General features: G+C 31.9%; 1 protein-coding gene across 5 annotated transcripts in view; it reads right to left on the bottom strand.

Moving 5' to 3' along the window:
• Positions 1 to 19,078, bottom strand: part of LOC115884810 (dnaJ homolog subfamily B member 6-B) — a 121,522-nt gene that overhangs the window by 30,158 nt on the left and 72,286 nt on the right. For 4 of the 5 annotated variants that reach the window (XM_030903503.1, XM_030903506.1, XM_030903502.1 and 1 more), the window contains one exon: positions 10,783 to 10,889. In XM_030903503.1, the coding sequence (XP_030759363.1) occupies positions 10,783 to 10,847 (65 nt within the window). In that variant the 5' untranslated portion in view covers positions 10,848 to 10,889. Of the gene's footprint in view, positions 1 to 10,782; positions 10,890 to 11,011; positions 11,150 to 19,078 lie in introns of those variants that run through there. The other variant, XM_030903504.1, reaches the window with a different exon arrangement.

Genomic DNA, 19,078 nt, shown 5'->3' with positions numbered 1-19,078 from the left:
AGTAATCTTCTGTAATTCTTCTCTCGTCCCAATGGTTCTTCCCTTAATATAAGGTCTTTTAATTTCCCCCATAAAAAAGTTGGAAGGAGTTAAATTACACGACCTAGCAGGCTTAGATATTGGGGACAAGATATGGGGCCCTTTGTTCCAATCCAATTCTCTCTAAATTCTCCATTTAATAGTGCAGCTGTAACTCTGGCGTTTTAATTGTAAATGGTAATACTAATATAGAATATTGATTTACGTTTTCAAAAGTCTTTAATTATGCAGATAAATAATAATATAGAATATTAAATTGTGATAAAAAAATAATTAGGCAACTATTATAGATCAACACAAAATCAAAGCCCGCTTCGATACAAAGATAAAAAAATGTAATAGTTCTCTCATTTTTAGAAATAAATACACATAACTTTATATCGTTGAAAAGGGTTAGAGTTTTTTTCACAATATTTTGAAGTAATCACTTGTCATCTTGTCAATCAAATTTTAAATATATCCTGCTATGCGTTCCAGTTGTACCAACTTATTTCTTTGTAAATTAAAATAAACTACTTTGAGATTAAAATGACAGACACATCTATCACTGTCAAGGATCTTCTCGTTGGACAGACTATATATGTGAAGGAGCTAATTTATTTACATTGCAATCGATTTCAGCACCGACACCGGCACCGATTTTGCCGGCGTGTATGAAAGCGCGCTTAAACTCCATTTTTTAAGTTCATAGCCAACTATGATTTCCATTTAAAAAATTATATTTATTATTATTTCTGACAAAAAAAAACAAGTATGGAAAAAAACTGTCTACGCCACTGGATTGTGCTTAAAAAAGTGCCTTAAGAACGTTTTTACAGAATTTTAATATTCCGCGAAATACAAAAGTTATGGGCAATTTTCAAAATGGTAAAAAATTAAAAAAGACCCGGTATCTCAGTTGGCAGTGAAGATATCAACAGGCGGTTTACGCCATTAGACGTGTCTCAGAAATCGAGCCAATGACATCTATGTCGGTTTTGCTCTATCTAGTCAGGAAATAGGTTTTCTCTGTTAAAACAGACCAATTTCGACCACCCTGTACATAAAGAATTAAAACTTAAGTCCGTCTTCAAAATAATTAATTTATTAGACATATTTTTTAATCTAATTTCTTTATATAAATTCGGACAAATGCAGATCTTAAAAAGTAGTACAGTCCCTTTGTAGTTGAGGCCATTTTTGTATATTGTTGGCTATGCGGGCCCAAATTATATTATTATTAATTTCTCGTGGTCCATCTGTAATTTTTGTAATTCCTCTGTAATTTTTGTGGTCCATCTGTTGACCCTTCTTCTCGCCAAGTGTCCTGCCCATTGCCATTTGAGGGATCTGACTCTGTGTATGGACTCTTGGTTGTTCCCAGCATAAATATTTCGTTTCATTGAGCGCTGTGCGACCTGCAGTTTCCTTATGATGCCCGTTTTAAGTCTTCAGGTTTCGCATGCATAGGTCATGACTGGTAGTACACATTGTCGAATGTTTTCTTCTTTAGATAAGGTGGCATACCAGATTTCAATATGATTGAATTTCTTCTATATTACTCCATGCTAACTGAATTCTTCTGTTGATTTCTGATAGTAGAGATCCCGAGCTGTGTTTTAGTTGTCCCAAATATTAATCTTCTACTATTTCCAGTGTTATGTTATTTATTAGAATGTCTTTTCTTTCCACTAGTTTGTTGTACATTACTTTAGTTTTTGCTAAATCCAAATGCTGGTCTGAATGAGACCCCACTTTATTGCTGGCTGTATTTAGTTCATCAATTTGTACTTGTAGTTCTTCAGGACTACTGGCAATTAGGACTATGTCATCGGCGAATCTTAGATGGTTAAGATATTTTCCATCTATTTTTAATCCTTTGTTGGTCCAGTCCAGTTGACGGAAGATTTCTTCTAATGTTGCTTTAAACAGCTTAAACAGAATTCTTTTTAAGAAATGAACCCGCCACAAGGTAGGCATACAGGTAAAGATCTAAATTTATTTAAGCAATTTAACACGGTTTTGAGAATTTTCGCGAGGCCAAATTTGTACAGATTATCAAATTATTTACGTTTTCATTGTATTTTTTAACTGGATATTAAAGGATATTATATAACACACAAAAAAAAAGTTGTGACAAATTTATTATCGAAAATTTTCCCCGATTTATTAATATCTAACCTTGACTTTTTCGCGTTTTCAAAATATTACGTTCCTACATTTTCAATGGCATAGATTATATAAAAAACAGAAATTCTATTTGTTTAATAAGCAGTCAATTTTAGGTGGTCTTGAAAAACGCGTGACTAAAACACATTTTCGGAATTTTTACTAAATACATAGTATCATTTCAGTCATTTTGTAACGTAAGCTATGTAGTAACTAGTGAATGGAAGGGGATTATGTTACTTACAATGTAATATTCGTATAAAACGATGAGTAACATACCGATCAGCAGTTCTAAAACGATCTTACAGGAAATGACCTTCCGATGAGTAAGCTCATTTTTTCCGTTCGGAAAAGAAAATTTAATGAAGTGTGCGAACGGTACCGCTTGTTTGTTTGGTAAAAATATCATAAATTGCATATTCCATAACGCTTCTTCCGTGTTTCACTAGGAAATGCGCGTAAATAATGACGGGATAGATTAGATATAATGCAATCTCAAGATTAATACGAGTTAATTAAAAAAAAAATTAGAAATAATTTTAAATAACCTATAATTAGTCCCTGCGGACCAATAAAATAATTTCTAAACGTTGTTCACACTATCAAGGTAGCCGTTACTTTTTTTTTACGTACAGGGTGTTTCAAACCACATGTGCCATCACTAGTGAAGAAATTCCTAATGTAAAAATAAGATTTATTTTTCATATCAACACAGGTCCAATTATTTTTTTTATTATAATTATTCTTCTATTAAGTGCTTTTTGTGTAAATGTTTCTATAAGTGTGACAACTCTGTAAAAAAGTGTCGATAGATTCACCAGGGACGTGCATTTTTTTAAAAAACTGTGCGCCACTGACTTTTTTCTCTTCTCATCAAGGAGGGCGAAATCGACAAAATATGAAAATATAACTTTTAACCGACATTAAAGGAATCACCCCACGGAAGAAGGCGCATGTTTTTTGAGACATCCTGTATAGAGTGTAAATGAATGGGTAATGGGTATATAAAAACAGGCAGGTGAAATTAAAGTATTCTTCATTTTCTTCTTATTTGGTACACCTCTACCAAGTTATTTGATTATACAGGGTGTCCCAGAAATAAGTGCAAGTATTTTAAGGAGTGGTAGATCTCGATAAAATTACAGAGTTATTTTACTTTAAAAATTTCAAAAAAAAATTGATTTTTTACTCAAATTTTGAGAACCACTGAATCTTTTCTGAATTTTCTTTCTTGTAAATTTAATCTAATACCCATGTTGCCATATTATCAAGAAATTATGTTTTTAACAAAAAACTAAAAAAAAATCCAAAAATTTTTTCAAAAAATTCCGAATTATCAAATTTTTTTTTTCGGTAAAAAAACCTCATAGGCGTGTTTCAGGGGTTGAACTATACAACCAGTTAAAATACTTGCACTTTTTTCTGGGACGCCTTGTATAGGGCGAATCAAAAGCGCAATATACAACATATGTACAGGGTGGGTCAAATTGGACGCTTTTACAGGGGAACACCCTTTACTATAGGATATAGACGAAACACTTATATCGGTGTCTGGAGCTCAGTTTTTATCAAAAACATGAGGGTGAAAAGTGAAAACCGCACATCGATATCTTTTACCGTTTCGTAGTTACGGGGTGTTTTTCAATAATGTGCATTTTTAACAAATCGCTGTAACTTTTTTGCTATGGAAAATTTTGTATTTTCATGAAAACATTTACAAAGCACCGTTTTACGGAGAATTTAATGGTTTAAGTATCATTTTTTTAAATTAAATTAAAATTCTTAAATTATAGGGTTATCAACAGAAAAATTGATTTTTTATTTGGGACACACTATTTTGTGGAACAGGCCTATTCTAGTAGCCATCTCAAAAATCTAATCTACAGAGGCCATTAAACTAAACGGCTCAATGTTATTATTGCCAACCCAAATTATAACGAAAAAAGTTATCTTATAAAGATTGTATTTTCAAAACGTGTTCGTATACAACACAGACTAATAAAATGGTCAAACGAAACGTTCAAAATGTTGTAAAACAAAGCACTAATTACTGAAAACAATAGAGAATTAATTGGATTGGTAAAAGCTGGAAATGATCTAACTGAATTTCCTTTGTACAATCCGTTGAATCGATTCTAGACAAAAATACGTATATTTAAAAGAACAAATTGAAATAGACGTAATAAAGTTCGTTCTTTGTAAAAAACAAGCGGTACATTGCAGAAATAATTAGTAAAATAACTGGATAATTGTTTTGTTTTTTAATTAGGTGAAAGTAATACAGTTATCAAAAATTATGCGTGATTACGTGTTTCTCCCCTTAGATTAGTTGAAACATAATTAAACAATAGCTTTCAAATTTCAAATAACGTTTCTTAATTATTCGAGCAAGACGAAGTGATTTTCGTATTCTAGAATTCCTGTTTCTCAATATGTATTATTAGTCTTTATGATGAAATATTATGTTTATTTATCGTCAACATAACATTTTGATAGTGAAATGTCAATTCATAACATAGTTTTTGTAATCGAGGGATTATTAATAGAATCTGATTTTTTTTATGTAAAGGTTGTACTTTTTTGCTATATTAACAATTTAGTTAGATGAATGATATTTTTCACGAAATATCACAGTTTATATGTGAAATATCATAGTTTCACGAAATATCTATTCTTGTATGTAATGCAATCATCTGTTTTAAAAGTAATTTTGTAAATTCATTCTGGTGTATTGGAAAATATAAATAAATGTATGAAAACGAATCATTTGATATGAACATTTAACCCAATTGACATTGACAAAACGATTATTGTACGTCTCAATTTTCCGCTATATACCGTTTTATTGACATAAAATGAATCATGACTACTGTTCGCGTTCATCGTTTCATTTTGTTCCACTAATTCACATTGAAAAATATCTTAATATTTCAAAACAATTCGCAACGGTTAACTAGAAATATACTTATTCATTGTTAAAATAAAAATTATAATTTTGTAGCCCCACATTGTTTAACACATCTTTATTCACAAAAATATAAGACAAAATGCTTTGCGAAATCCACACTAAGTGGTATTCCACAGAAAGCAGTGTGTATTCCACAGAAAGCAGTTTAAAATACAAAAAATTTAATTTACAATATATAGTAACATAGATCAATATTAATATGGTTGTATGATCGTAGTATCGTAGTAGAAAAAAATTACATGATATCCGGCTGATAAAATTCTGCAGACAACGATAAGCAAATATAAATATAACAACTACATTGGTACTTAACATTATTTCAATTATTCAAAAACATAATCTGCTCTATTTAGTTACTGGCATCAGAACCAAATATATCGCAATAATCGATAAATAAATATACAGATAATACTATCTGGGCTATATTTATTTGTAATTACTGAAAGTGGAACAATTACAAATGTTTCAATAAACGTTTATAGTGTCTAAAGTGACTCGCTTACTTCAGAATTAATGATAATTTCTCAAGAATGTATTAAAAACTCATTTATTAATTGTATTTGATTTGAAATTACAACAAATGAGTTCAGTTTACTTGAAGAAATAATTATTTAACCTTGTAGAACATAAAAAAGTCTTGTTTTTTATCCTGATAAATTAATCAGGATTCAGTTGACCTAATTAATTTCTCTTGGACTGATAATAAAAAATAGTATATTTTCAGATGAAAGCACAACGAATAATACACTCATCGACACGAAAAACGGGCACATTAAAATGTTCACGTATTTTAACAAGTTTTATATGTATTGTGTTCTAGTGAGCCGATTTTGCTGATATTTTAAATAATTTGTAGCAATTATTCGACTTTTTAAGTATCTCTTTCAAAATTAAAAATGAAAGTGCTTATCTGTCATTATAGGAGGGAAAATAAAATGTTGATATATTGATGAAACACCCTGTGGAATATGTTAACAAAGCAAGGAATTTAAAAATCATTTTGGTTCATCTCAATAGCTTTATTTCTTTTGGAGGTATTCGCTTTTGAAGAAAATACTCACATTTTTTGTCATTTTTAGTCAACAGATCTTAATAAAAGGGCGCCACGAGATTATACTCTATGAACTCGGCATAAAAGATGTTACTATTAAGGTTGTCGCCCACTAGACCGCGGCGCGACGCGGCGCGGCGCCATGTGGAAATTTCTTTTGTCTGCTTGCCATGTATTTAAATGAACCAACGCACATTAGAGCGCGCAGCGCAGAAGCGCGCCGCGGGATTTCCGTCAAGAAGTCGGAAGACTTCTCTAGCAACTTTTTTCCGTCTCCCGCGTTTTGACGCGTTGCAGTGTGCGTACTCACAAGGGAAATAATTTTGCATTCGAGTCTTTTCAGTTGGCTTTTTGACTAGGAACTAGTGATATGTATCACTGGTAGAATTGTATTTTTAAAGGTAAATTAGGCAAATCGATTTTCATAAAGGAATATATAGTCTTCCCTCACTACAGACAGATGGACGAAATGCCTTTCTATCAAAGATTTAATATAATTGAGGGGTGTAGAGGCAAAACCGGCAATCTCCACTTTTTAACAAAAGTGACAATCTCCAATTTTAAATTCTAATTACCTAAATATATAAAAAGATCAGGGTTTTTTTCACCAAATAACTAATATACACATCAGAATAAATAAGAATTATCAAAAGTATTAGTAATTTGTCTCTTCTGAAAAATATGATGAGTAGAGATACTCAGTGTTTTGCTTCTAAAACCTCAATTGAGGACTGCGTAAAATGTTTCCTTTATATTTTGTAATACTGAAAAAATGATCTTGTCTTTTATTAAATCTGGAAAAGATGGGTAAAATTCTCCAAACTTCTTTCTTTTTTGTTAATCGTATGAGTCCAAACTTTTCCTTACCCCCCTCTTCCTCTGTTAGAAGAGCACAAAAATACGTTTTCGTCCGTACTTGAACTCATTGCTTTAAAAACTAAACTACAGTAAGTAAAAAACACTTCGACTATAACTAAATAGCGTTGCCGCGTTTCAAAAGCGCGCTATAGTGGGCGCAGTTCCTTCGCAGCCGGAAAAAATACTCTTCCCAGCGCCGCGCCGCGCAGCGGTCTAGTGGGCGACAACCTTTAAGTAGACTTCAACACTAACCTCGAACTGTTGAGTGCAACTACCATGAACTTCAATTATACTATAACTCGTTGAACTTAAGTGACTCTAACTTAATTATGAGATTAGACTGTAAATAATAATACTAAAAATATTTAAGCAATTTATTAAACTATTCAAAAGTTATTATATAAAGAAATTAAATTGGAGGTAAATGAAAATAAATGTAAAGTGAAATGAAATTTAAATCCACAAGAACTACAAGTATGACGTCATAATCCCCCTTAAAACCAAGTACAATATCCTGGGTGGATTACAAATATCAAACTAAATCTAACTAATATCTAAACGATCTTACTCTACAGTCTTGAAACTTGAAACTACTCGGAGGCTCCTCCGGCTGAACTACGGTGTACAGCTATGGGGTGGCTACAGCAGGGTACCGCAGCTCGGTGTACTGTCACTGGAGCCCGTCAGCAAATGAATAGATACCAGGCAGGTGTAGGACATCAAAAGGTGACCTCAACGAGGGCTTATGATGTCCAACGGGTACCTCTACACGGACAACAGGAACGGATGGAATTCTGGACTGTTCTGTGCTCTACGGTCTGGATCGGTCTTCTTGCTCTTGGAACTCTAGTCGGGGACTTCTTGGGCATGTGGAATCGGAATATCGGTCGGAAAATTTGGCTATTTTAATCCAATTGCGGAAATTGGTCGGCGGTCCATACACAATCAACAAAATCCAACCACGTCTCTGACCAAATGTGCTTCGGAAGACTTAGTCCTTCTCTAAGAAGACCTGTTAGCTACCAACAGGGAATGCTTCACAAAAGGGCAGCCAGTTCTTCACGACGATACCCGGTCGGTGGATACACAAGAAGTGATGCAAGGATTCGATTTCCTTCACAAAATCAGATTTCAACCGGAAATCTCCCCCCAGGATATAGATAGACAACTATATATCTACTCTAGTCCAACTCACAAAAAGGCATAAATAAAAAACGATGTTCTAGAATATTTTCCACTGCCATATTTCCATATCCGGTCAATGAACGAACTTAACTCAGTAATTCCACAATTAAATGAACGAATTGCACACCGCGATCCACATCAAAAATAAACAATTTAACTACGAAATTTTATCTGATAATTATAAAATTTCAATAACCAAAACAAAGGATAGCCTGGTACCTCCATATGGCGCGGAACAATTCTGGAACTTTATGACTCAATTGAATGGAGTGAGAGTATCGCGTTCTTGAACAGTTCAGAGTTGCTCAACTGCGTGAAAGGAGGACAGCAAATATTGTGTAGCTGTCGCTGTATAATATCGCGGTGTATATCGGGTTGCATAATCGTAAAATTTAAATAAAATACTATTTAACAATAAAATTATAGTAAACATGATGCAAAAATAATAGTTATTTGCGATAATTTATGAGCTAGCACATATAGGTCATAGCGATGCAATTTAACTGTTACTGTTACTATTATTATTTATTCATATTATTATTATTTTATTATTAACGGTGGTTACTCTAGCAGAGATGGTTTTAAGACCAGAAGTTGTATCCGCTTTAATTGAAGATCAAAATTATGTAACAGATTTAGGTATGATTGAAGCCAGAGGGGCTAAAGCTGGGACCCCATTAGGTCACGCGCCACGCCACGCCGTGCCACTCCACGACATGAAGATCTGTGCCTCTGTGCGTATGTTTTTCCATTTAATTACATGTGTTGCGTACACACTAGGGCTCACGCCACACCACACCACGCCGTACCACGCGCTATCACACGTGTGATGGGCGATTCGTCTATCCCAGACAGTGTTGCCAGATGGAAAAAATAAAAAGTGGTATCGAGTATTTAAAAAAATGGTATTTGACTGAAAAAAATGGTATTTTTACTTTTAAAGAGGATCTTAATATTTTTATAATTTTGATACTATGATTAACCGTGGATTAACCCCAAAAACCAAACAAACCTCATTTTGGTTGAAAATATCGTAGCTGTTGGTTGTCACATCAGTTTTGAACTCTTGCGCAAGGCATTTAATTTTTTTTTAACATTTTATTTATGCAAAATAATAATAAAAGAAATAGGTATAATTAATAGCTTTTTTCGTTTTCTTGTTATTACCGATTCTGAACCGTCCTAGAATTGTGATGCGTATGCGCAGAAGGAAATATGAAGACATTATTTCATTTGCGCATGCGCTGGAGAGTTCTAGGACGATTCAGAATCGATAATAACAGGAAAACGAACAGACCTAATATAATAATAAGGTAATAGGAACATTTTAAATAGATAGGTAACATAAAATATATTATTAATAATTCAACATTAATAATCTACATATTTGGCTCTGAAAATATAGGTAAAACCATAGACTTAGAATAAAATAGGTAAAACTTTTCAAGAAATAATACCTATAAAAAATAATAGAGATATGAGATAGCCTAATAGAGATGTGCTTCATATTTTTAGTAGATGTGGAAAACTAGATTGGTTTGCATTAAAAAGTTTAAAAAATGTAGATCGCTGGGATTCTAAAAAAATGGTAGAAAAATGGTAACGTCTTCAAAAAATGGCAGAAAAATGGAAAATGGTATACTCAAAATTTTTGCAGGTATCAAGGAAGAAAAAATGGTATAGATACCATTTAAATGGTATATCTGGCAACACTGATCCCAGATCTCATATGTACACTCTTTCCCACGTCGCCACACGTAGGCTCACGTGGGATGGTGTGGCGTGGCGTGGCGTGTGGGCTAATGGGGTCCCGGCTTAATACTCGGTATTAGTAGTAATGTTTTTTTTTCTTTCATTTGATCGGTAACTCTGTAACATGTTATTATCAGAATAAAAAATAGGAAAAAAGTTAGTGTCTTCTTCAAAAGCCAATATCTCCAACAAAAATAAAGCTATTGAGATGAACCAAAAAATAAAACTATCAAGAACATATTTACCTAGATGATAAAATAATTTTTAAATTCCTTGCTTTGTTAATGTATTCCACAGGGTGTTTCAAATTTAACCAAAATATCAACATTTTGTTTTCCCTCGTATAATTGACACATGGGAACTTTACAAATTAGAAATATATACTAAAAAGTCAACTAATTTAGTTACAAATTGGTTAAAAAATCATCAAAATCGGCCCACCAGAACATAAAATATTAAAGCGAAAAAGTATATCAAAATTTTAAGGTGCCTGTTTTTCGTGCCGGTGAGTGTATATTAATATTAATGCAAAATAAAAGGAATAAATATAACCTATGACAAGATTTTTTTATCAGATAAGACAATGGAACTTTTAATATTAATTGTCGTAAAATTAATCTTTATTATAAGATTTAAAATAAACGCATTTAAAATATGAACTAAATTTAACGAAAACAGTATACTTCTACACCTTAACCTTACATACTCTAATCTAAAGTGGAGTTACGAAACAGATATGGTTGTAGTACGTAAAAGAAAAAGTAAACAGGTAAACACTTACGCTTTCTTAATTTCGACGGTGGTAGCACTTTTGGGCACCTCGAGGACTCTGTAGTAGTCCACCATTTTGGTGCCGCTCGCTTCCTTATACCCCAGCTTTACAGATTACTGAAAAAGAAGAAAACACTGGATTAAAATTACACGTCAAACATACGGCTCGCGTGTGATATCAACTGAAACGTAAAAATGGCAGCGCTTCCTTATCAGATAATTGTATCTTATCAAATTACCTCAAATATTTCGAATTGGGTTTGTATCACGCTAGAGTAGTTAATACTGAACAGTAAGGAGATGCGTAGGTATGTAATTTTTTAATATCTGCACGACGACTTTAACATCTATTTATATATCTGCCAAAAACTTTGACAGTTATATTTGTGACGTTTAATTGACATATATAACATATTGATTTATTAATAGTTCTGGAAATGTTGTTTGTATTAGCCCACGACCGCACAGAAAGCGTTTTTAGCGTTTCTAGCGTGAAGCGTCTTTAGCGACTAAAACAAAATAACAGGAATATATAGGAGTGGCCACACCAAAAACTTGTAGCGTTCGACGTGTCTCGCAAAAAAAGCAAATGAAAACAAATCAGTTTGTTTTCTGTAGCGTCTTTAGCGTTTTCCAAGATGATGAGACCCCGTCATAGGCGGACGTTATACATATTTAATAAGACAATAAAAATAAATTAAATAGTATGCATTTTTTTTTTCATTTTAGGGTATTATCTAAAAATAGTTTTATAAAGAACATCTACTGTTTAGGAAGATTCTATTAAATTCAAAAATTTGAAGGAATGGTTTAACTAAGCCGGTATATTAAAAAATATTGTTTCATAATGTAATATCATTTTAAAATTCTTGTATGTTATTTTAGATTCAGAAGATAATTTTAGAATAAACCGGAATATATTTTTAATAAAAACATTATTAATTATTAACAGGGTTATAATAATTATGATTTTGTCACAAAAACCTTTATATAAATGATTATCTAAGAGAAAAAATTCAGATTTTACATTTTACTAAAATATTATCTAAATAAGCTCCTTTCTACAACAACGCCACTGACTCCCAATGGGTAAATTGAGAGTTGCCTACCGGTCGAAAGTTGTTTCAAGACTTAAATGGATTATTTAAGTCAAATTTCTTGCAAATTTGGCACTTGCGAACCATATTTTATAGTTCTTGAACAGAAAAAGTAAATAAAATAAACACTTAAGGACTACAAGCTAAGAAAATGCGTTAATACAGCCGGGGACATAGCGGCAACAAAGCTTTACCGCACACGTGCGACGCGTACTACAAGGTATAATAAATAAATGAATAGGCGACCTCGCCTCTAATCGGTGTTGCCATATTATAAAGAACTTATCCTTTTTAAATAGTATCCGACTTATAATTTAGTAGTATAAGGACTATTTAATACATCTATGGAATATTAAAACCTACTTTATTAAAATGTAGTATTAATATCTCAATATATGTGTATAACAAGAAAACAATATTGATAATATTAGAGACGTGACAACATAGGCTGGATGAGGAAGGCTCGGTCGACTGTACCCAGAAGTAAAGATGTGTACAAAAAAGATTGTTTGACCGCGTTTAGATGTAAATAGTGTAGTCTATATTTTATTTTAAGTCTATGTGTGTAATACATTCTAATGTGCATACAGTAAACATCCTATTTTCTCCAACGCCACCTAATCTCTAAGACCGACACAAAATTCCAATTAAAAATTTCCTCATTACACCGTTCAAATAACAGGAAATTGAAACCACAACGTTTATATATGTACAAACGTTATAGAAAAAATAAATTACAATAAATTATACGCACTAAAAATACCCAACACCCGATAAAAACACTGAATCGATGAATAAGTTTGTCTGATTTACTGCAACTGTTAGAACGGTGTCGCAACGCACTGCACAAACTTGATTGTAATAGCGATAATTACGTCAGATTATTATGCAAATGGACAACAAACTACAGTAAGTACGGACAAAGGTATGGAAAATGATCGATGGATTGATCAATCGGGGTAAATAGAGAAACTAGTTTCAGCCGGGTACATTAAACCCTGCAGATTTATCGTGCTCGTTGCAAAATGCATTAGTCACTTCCAAACAAAAGATCTTTATCTGAAAGTATAGAGAACGGCGGAACGCAACGCTATGCACGTAAAAGTATCTATGAAACCTTTGTTGTCGACAGTACTTGATGCAGTTTTACGTCCTTTGAGATTATCATCGGCACTATAACAAATCCTTAACTAACTAATATCAGTACGATATGGTAGAGACTAAAATATTCATTCACCGGCACGAAAAACGGGCACCTTAAATTTTTTATCTATTTTAAAGATTAATATACAGGGTGGCGCCTCTCATACACCGCGGAAGCTCCAAGTAGAACGGTCGTTTATATCGAAATGAAATTTTGCCAGCATATGTAGTTACAGTTAACTGAAAGTATTTTATAAAAATATATAGAATTATATGCCTTCGAATATCAAGTCACTTTCATTCTTTCCCGCATTTTGCAAAGCTCTGAAATCATACTTACTGGAGAGAGCCCTATATGCGGTGAACGACTTTTTTGTTGATGTTTAATCATGAACAATTTTGAATTTTAAAATTTTGATCATCTCACACACTGGTTAAAGGTCTAGTATTTAATATTTTATAACTCTTGATTTTATGATATACAGGGTGTCCCAGAAATGAGTGCAGATATTTTAAGAGGTGGTAGATCTGGTCAAAATAAACATATTTTCTCTTTACCATTTTTAAAATAAATTGAAAATAACTGAGTTATTTAACTTTGAAAATTTAAAAAAATAATCGCAACATTTTGAGAACCGCCGGCAGATATTGCCAACTACATCCAATTACCCGGATCAAGCCCGGATTTCAGTTAATTCGACGCACTGTGTTGCCATATGGACAAGAAAGTCTATGTTTACAAGTAAGTCATAAAATCACAACACCTGAGGAGTTTGCAGAGATGCATTACATTTTTAAGATTGTGATATTATTACATAAAATAAATTAAAAGTTAAATGTTTAAAAGTTAAATTAAAAAAACTTACCCAACATTAAAAAAAGATACTTATGACAGATCGATGTAACTGCGACAGTTCTCTTTTTTCGATACACACTTAACTAAATACACTTCATTGGCTGCTTTACTTGTACGTGCTATTATAAAAACTGCTAAAATAACAGTCCCCATTTTTAACTTAACACATTATTTTCGTATAGGCTTCATCACAATTTGAACCACTGATTTACAAAACACCTTGAAAAGCACACATTACACATTACTTTGAATATCTTTCTGAATGAATAAATGTTGAGAATTATTGTCTTTTACCGCCACTTTACGAACTACTTTCAATCTAAGAAAATACATGTTTCACTCAACAATTTTAAATACGTATTTTGCTTTTTCGCTATTTTTTCGATGTATTTCGACAATTCCGTCAACAGCTCAACCATCCGTCGGCCAAGACAGCCACGCATCACTGGTTGGTAACTGCTCACTGCTTCTTTGTCGCGCCGGCGTGTCGAGCTTGCGTCATGCGAGGTTGCCGTAGTTTCACCAATTTCAAATTCAAGACACTCGAAGCAATCAAATTCTTATTAAATTTTAAAAATAAAACAGAAAAACATGAAAGGAAACAAACAAAACACAAATGAATTGATTATTGATAAGGTCACAAAAAAGAAATTTCTTAATTGTTTATCGTAATTCAGAATTCAATATATCGAAAACAGCCCGACGAATAATCAATTCATTTTCGTTTTGTTTGTTTCCTTTCATGTTCCTCTGTTTTATTTTTAAAATTTAATACAAATTTGATTGCTTCGAATCTCTTGAATTTGAAATTGTTGTAACTACGGCAACGTTGCTTAACATCGTCGTCTGACGCAAGCCTGCCACGACGGCGCGGCTCAAAGGACCAGTTCACACGTGGCACTCTTGGCCAACACGCGACGGTCGGGCTGTCAAAATACATCGAAAAAATAGCGAAAAAACAAAATACGTATTTAAAATTGTTGAGTGAAACATGTCTTAAATTGAAAGTAGTTCGTAAAGTAGCGATAAGAGAGGTATTCAAAGTAATGTGCGCTTTTCAAGGTGTTTTGTAAATCAGTGGTTCAAATAAAACAGAGAAACATGAAAGAAAACAAATATTGAATTCTAAATTACGATAAACATTTTAGGAATTTCTTTTTTGTGACCTGGTTGTGAATAATATAATGAATCATTTTCGTAAACGTCATAAACGTAATGTTTTAGTTAATTTTCGGTGGTTTTTGTTAAGTTTTCATTGAAAGGGTAAGTACTAAAAATAATTAATGTGTTTTTTTTTCTATAATAATTATTAATAATGAGCACTGATGAAAATTTAACATTCTTAATTTTTGAGTAGAAATTTGTCTATGAATTTATAAATGTAGAACTATGTAGAATGTGGATAACATAGGAGGTTGCAACACTGCATGGTTTAGATACACCGTAGAGAAATCTCAGGTGAATAAACAAGTGGCACTAAAAAGTTTTTTCAAATTTCCCGGAAAATGTCAAGAAAAATTTTAAATTTTCAACATTTTTTTTTCGCAAAAAAACCTCATAGGCGTGTTTCTGGGGTTGAACTATACTACCAGTTAAAATATCTGCACTTATTTCTGAGACACCCTGTATAACATGATTTTATCCATTTACAGTTTTCCTTTTGTAAAATTTTCTAGATACGCCTATGTTCTGCAATGTCCATATATATTTTATTTGTAATTTTATGACGTAATTTTTTTTGAATTGATTTGTATTGTATGACATTTTTTTTATTATTATTTGTATATTTGTTTTTGTGCCTTTTTTGTTTTGTGAATGCTTTGTCGATGAAGCTGTTTTGGCTTTTTGTACAATAAAGCGTTGTTTTTTTTATACAGGATGTCCCCAAAAAGAGTTACACATCAAAGTTTTATTTTTTCTAATGGAACACCCTATATATTAATTGATTTTCGGATTCTAAGAAAAAAATAAAGGTGAGTTTTATTAAAGAAGCATATACCTAAAATTTAAGGATTTTGACATATTTCAGATTTTGTGAAAATGAAGAGTAAATTTTAAATTTCAATAACAGCTACCTAAATTTTAGCTGATCTTGTATAGCCTGATACTTAATTACAGTAACCATTGTGTGTTGAACGAAATTAAAATTTGACCCGAAAAGTTATACAGAGTGAGACAAAATGAATATGGAACATTAGTCACTTTTAAAAGCAAGTTACTCCTTTATTTTAAACGGAACACCCAGTATATTTTTACGGTGTTCAATGGGGAATTTATATATCTTCAAAATATTATTAAGGTTGCCTACCCCTCAGACAAATATTTTTCTAGATATTTTAATTTTTATGATTTTGCGGCAGTAGATCATTATTTGAAAAAATCTAGGGTGGCTGTGTGATATACCTTTTCATAATTTAACAAAAATGAAAGATTGTAGAGTAAAATACTCAACGGTAATAAAAAGATACACGTTTAAAACATATTTTAATTATTACAGAATTAAAACTAGATATAGACCTATATGTGACAAAAATTAGCTAGATGAAATAAAATGCTTAATATGCTTCCTTTTCTGTTAACTGCATAAAATTATTGTCTTTTCAAAAGGATCTTTTCATTTTTCTACCCCGAAAAGTTACGGAAAGTTTTCTCTTTCCGTCGTCGGAAGCAAAGAAAATACATAAAGAATCAAGAAAAAAAACTATTTAAAATATTTAAATTGAACTATTCGAGAACACTTTACTTTTTAGAACAGATACGTCTACAAGAAAGATTTTTGGATCAAGTTTTAATCTGATTTATAGTACAATAGTAATTTTAACTACATATTAGGCTATACCGGGTAAATTCCAATTTAGGTAGCTTTTATTGTAATTTAAAAATTGTTCTTTATTTCTAGAAAATGTTAAATATGTCAAAAACCTTACATTTTAGTCATATACCTCTCTTATAAAACTCCCCTTTATTTTTCTCCAAGAATCCGAAAATCAATTAATATATAGGGTGTTCCATTACAAAAAACACAACTTTGATATGTAATTTTTTAACAAATATCAAATTGTTGGACCATCCTCCATACACCCTCGACCTAAGTCCTAACAACTTTTTTATTTTTCCAGAAATTAATGAATGAACTTCAAACACGCAATTTTGAAGGTACCAACAAGCGATTGGAATAACTGCTTTCAGAATTGGTTCCAACAGATGCAAAAATGCATTTCTCTTTGTGAAGAATACTATTTTTTTCTAGCTCTATATGCAAAATATAAAAAATCAACCGTCGTATTATTTTTCTTAATTCAGAGAAACTCATATTTTATTTAAAAGTAGGTCACCTTGTATATTATAATTTAGTCGGTGTACTTTTTTCTGACTCAATATTAAATAATCCAGAACTGTAAAATTTCCTTCGATCATATGGGTTTTTATACGAAAAATTTCAATATTATTAAATCTCGTTCCGTTGAAGTGTATAGCTTCCATCCTCTAGTTCTGTGAATTATTTATGGTCAAGGATCATTACGTCCCACGTTAAAAAACGACAGGTTTCCAAAAATGACACCTCCTATTGTAATATGGCGGCTGCGGCGGCAGCTATATGGGAATGTGACTAAGCCGACCAACGTGGGAATCTTATTTAATCACTTCATAATTTATCCGGAAATTATAAGTTTCCATCTATACCGTTCATTTTTTTCATTTTTACCTCTATAGCGAACCACAAATATGTTGTGTGCATTAACATACAAGAACTATTTTCTGTCATTAGCAATTTAGTTTTATTGTCGTGTACAGGGTGGTCGAGATTGGTCTGTTTTAACAGAGAAACCCTATTTCCTGACTAGATAGAGCAAAACCGACATAGTAGATGGCATGGGCTCGATTTCTGAGACACGTTTAATGGCGTAAACCGCCTGTTGATATTTTCACTGCCAACTGAGATACGGGGTCTTTTTGAATTTTTTACCATTTGGAAAATTGCCTATAACTTTTGTATTTCGCGGAATAATAAAATTCTGTAAAAACGTTCTTAAGGCACATTTTTAAGCACAATCCAGTGGGGTAGTCAGTTTTTTTCTATGCTTGCTCTTTTTGTCAGAAATAATAAAAAATATAATTTTTTAAATGGAAATCATAGTTGGCTATGAACTAAAAAAAATGCTGGCGTTTAACCCTTTCCAACGATATAAAGTTATGGGTAGGTATCTATTTCTAAGAATGAGAGAAACATTATTTTTTTTATCTTTATATCGAAGCCGGCCTTGATTTTGTGTTTGGTTTGGTTTGGTTCATTTACTCTTTCAAAAGTTTTTGATTATGCAGATAAATAATAATATAGAATATTAAATTGTGATAAAAAATAATTAGGCAACTCGGTCAACATAAAATCAAGGCCCGCTTCGATACAAAGATAAAAAACCTAATATTTCTCACATTCTTGGAAATAAATACGCATAACTTTATATCGTTAGAGAGGGTAAAACGTCAGCATTTTTTAAGTTCATAGCCAACTATGATTTCTATTTAAAAAATTATATTTTTTATTATTTCTGACAAAGGGAGCAAGCATAGAAAAAAAACTGACTACGCCACTGGATTGTGCTTAAAAAAGTGCCTTTGTTATTTCATGCTTTCATCATCCTTACTGGTAGTTTCAATAAAATTTCACCAAATAATCTTTATTTTTTTTAATCCATTATACTTTTAGTTCATGTGAGTTACTCTATTTTAGTTTTATTATGGTATATTATCTTTATATTGTAATATAAACTATGTGTACATTTCAATTCGTAATTGATAACGAGGCACTATAAACAACCAAAAATTAACCTCTAATAGACCTTGTAATATTACTTTTAGATAGGTCCCCGTATTCCTAGCAAGTATTTACAAAATTATTTCGTAAAAAAGCAACTGCAATATAAGTGCGAAGGTTAGTAACAATGTATGTGACATAATTGAATACATATCTTATTAGATATAACTTTTCACAACAATATTAAGAAAAATAACACACAACTTGTTTCAAAATACTTAACCATCATCACGATGGTTCAATCATCAATAAATATCATCCCATTACTGCCAAAAGTCACTAACTTACTTTTTCCTACTTCCGAGAAAAATGCGTCTAAAGAAGAATTGCATTGCATAAAGATGTTATAGTTAGTAACTATTCGGTATTAAAATAAAACATAAATAGCCAGAAA

The sequence above is a fragment of the Sitophilus oryzae genome, unplaced genomic scaffold, assembly GCF_002938485.1.
Source record: "Sitophilus oryzae breed Bouriz unplaced genomic scaffold, Soryzae_2.0 scaffold_357_pilon_pilon, whole genome shotgun sequence".
Taxonomy (NCBI): Eukaryota; Metazoa; Arthropoda; class Insecta; order Coleoptera; family Curculionidae; genus Sitophilus; species Sitophilus oryzae.
The sequence above is the reverse complement of the archived record's forward strand: the minus strand, read 5'-3'. Positions and strand labels throughout refer to the sequence as shown.